We start from the raw sequence: 1,308 nt of genomic DNA on the forward strand, positions 1-1,308 counted from the left end.
AACCACCGCGGGCTCTTCCCCGTCTGTTGGTACGGGAAAGGCCTCAGGAGAGGTGCTCCTTCTCCTCACACTCTCTCTGCTGCTCCTCTACTTTGAGGACAAGGCTCGGCTGGAAGCGGTGTGGGCTGGAAATGCTCCCCAGGCCGGCAGCACGTGCTCGGCTGCTCCTGACACTGGCTCCTGGATAAATGCGACCTCATCCCTCGGACGGCGGGCAAGTGCCAGGACAGACCACGGCAGCTCAGCCCCGCATGGGAAGGCAGGAGAGCCGGTGGCTCGGTCCCCCTGGTCCTCCCCTCCACGCACCCCGACCACCGGCAGAGCCTGGACCGTACCTGGATCCACACGGGCTCCACGGTGGGCCCTGGGGAGGTGAGGTTCTCCCAGTTCCCCGTCCTCTTGTAGGTGAAGGTGGTCCCCGCCACCCTGTAGTCCCCGTTCCACTGGATGGTCCAGCCGCCGTTCAGGAAATATTTCTCTGGGTCCTCGCTCCGCAGTGCCAGAAAATTCCCGGCTTCTGCGACTTCTTCAATCCGGATCTCCCGGGCTCCCACGGGGATAATCCCAATATCGACGTAACCTGGGAATGGAACCAAGCATCACTCTCAGGGGAGTCAAAGGCATGGCAGAGACAACTCATGCCCTTGGGTGGGTGCTAGTGTCCCCTGGGTGGGTGCTAGTGTACCCTGGGTGGGTGCTAGTGTCCCTGTCCCTCAGGTGGGCGCTAGTGTCCCTCGGGTGGGCGCTAGTGTCCCTCGGGTGCCAGCACCCTGCCAATCCTTGCATCTTTGTCAAGCGTCAGCAGGCACCAAACCTGACCTCGTGCAGAGCCCAGCTGCATTCCCTGCTGGAAAAGCCCATGGCAGAGTGGGCACACGGGCGCTGGCAAGGCATTTACCACACTTTCAACATGTCCTCATCAACCCGCAAAATCCCTTGAAACCTCTCCCAGCCAGCTCCCGTGTGCACAGATTTGTTTTCAAGCCTTTAGACGTGAAGACCAGTTAGGGGATATTTTTCTTCCGAGGAGTAAGAAGTGGAACGGCAACACCACATCTCCCCATGCTGCTGCTCGTGTCCCACCCCATCCAAACTGACAAGTTGTGATTTAGGATGAGGGGAAATGGCCTCAAGCTGTGCCGGGGCAGGGTTGGGTTGGCCATTGGGAAAAATTCCTTCCCCTTGGGGCTGTCAGGGGCTGGAAGGGGCTGCCCAGGGAAGGGGTCGAGTCCCCAGCCCTGGGGGGATTTAACAGCCGGGCAGAGGCGGTGCTGAGGGACAGGGTTTGGGGGTGGGATGGCAGGGGTA

At 60.7% G+C, this 1,308-nt stretch overlaps 1 protein-coding gene across 1 annotated transcript in view; it reads right to left on the reverse strand.

Moving 5' to 3' along the window:
• The window catches only part of ADAMTS7 (ADAM metallopeptidase with thrombospondin type 1 motif 7), a gene marked incomplete at its 3' end in the record, with an annotated part of 49,447 nt that overhangs the window by 25,576 nt on the left and 22,563 nt on the right, over window positions 1–1,308 (reverse strand). The window contains exon 13 of the mRNA XM_009645387.1: window positions 336–580. Coding sequence (XP_009643682.1) covers window positions 336–580 — 245 coding nt within the window. The remainder of the gene's footprint in view (window positions 1–335; window positions 581–1,308) is intronic.

This window comes from Egretta garzetta, unplaced genomic scaffold (assembly GCF_000687185.1).
Source record: "Egretta garzetta isolate BGI_Z169 unplaced genomic scaffold, ASM68718v1 scaffold651, whole genome shotgun sequence".
Classification (NCBI taxonomy): Eukaryota; Metazoa; Chordata; class Aves; order Pelecaniformes; family Ardeidae; genus Egretta; species Egretta garzetta.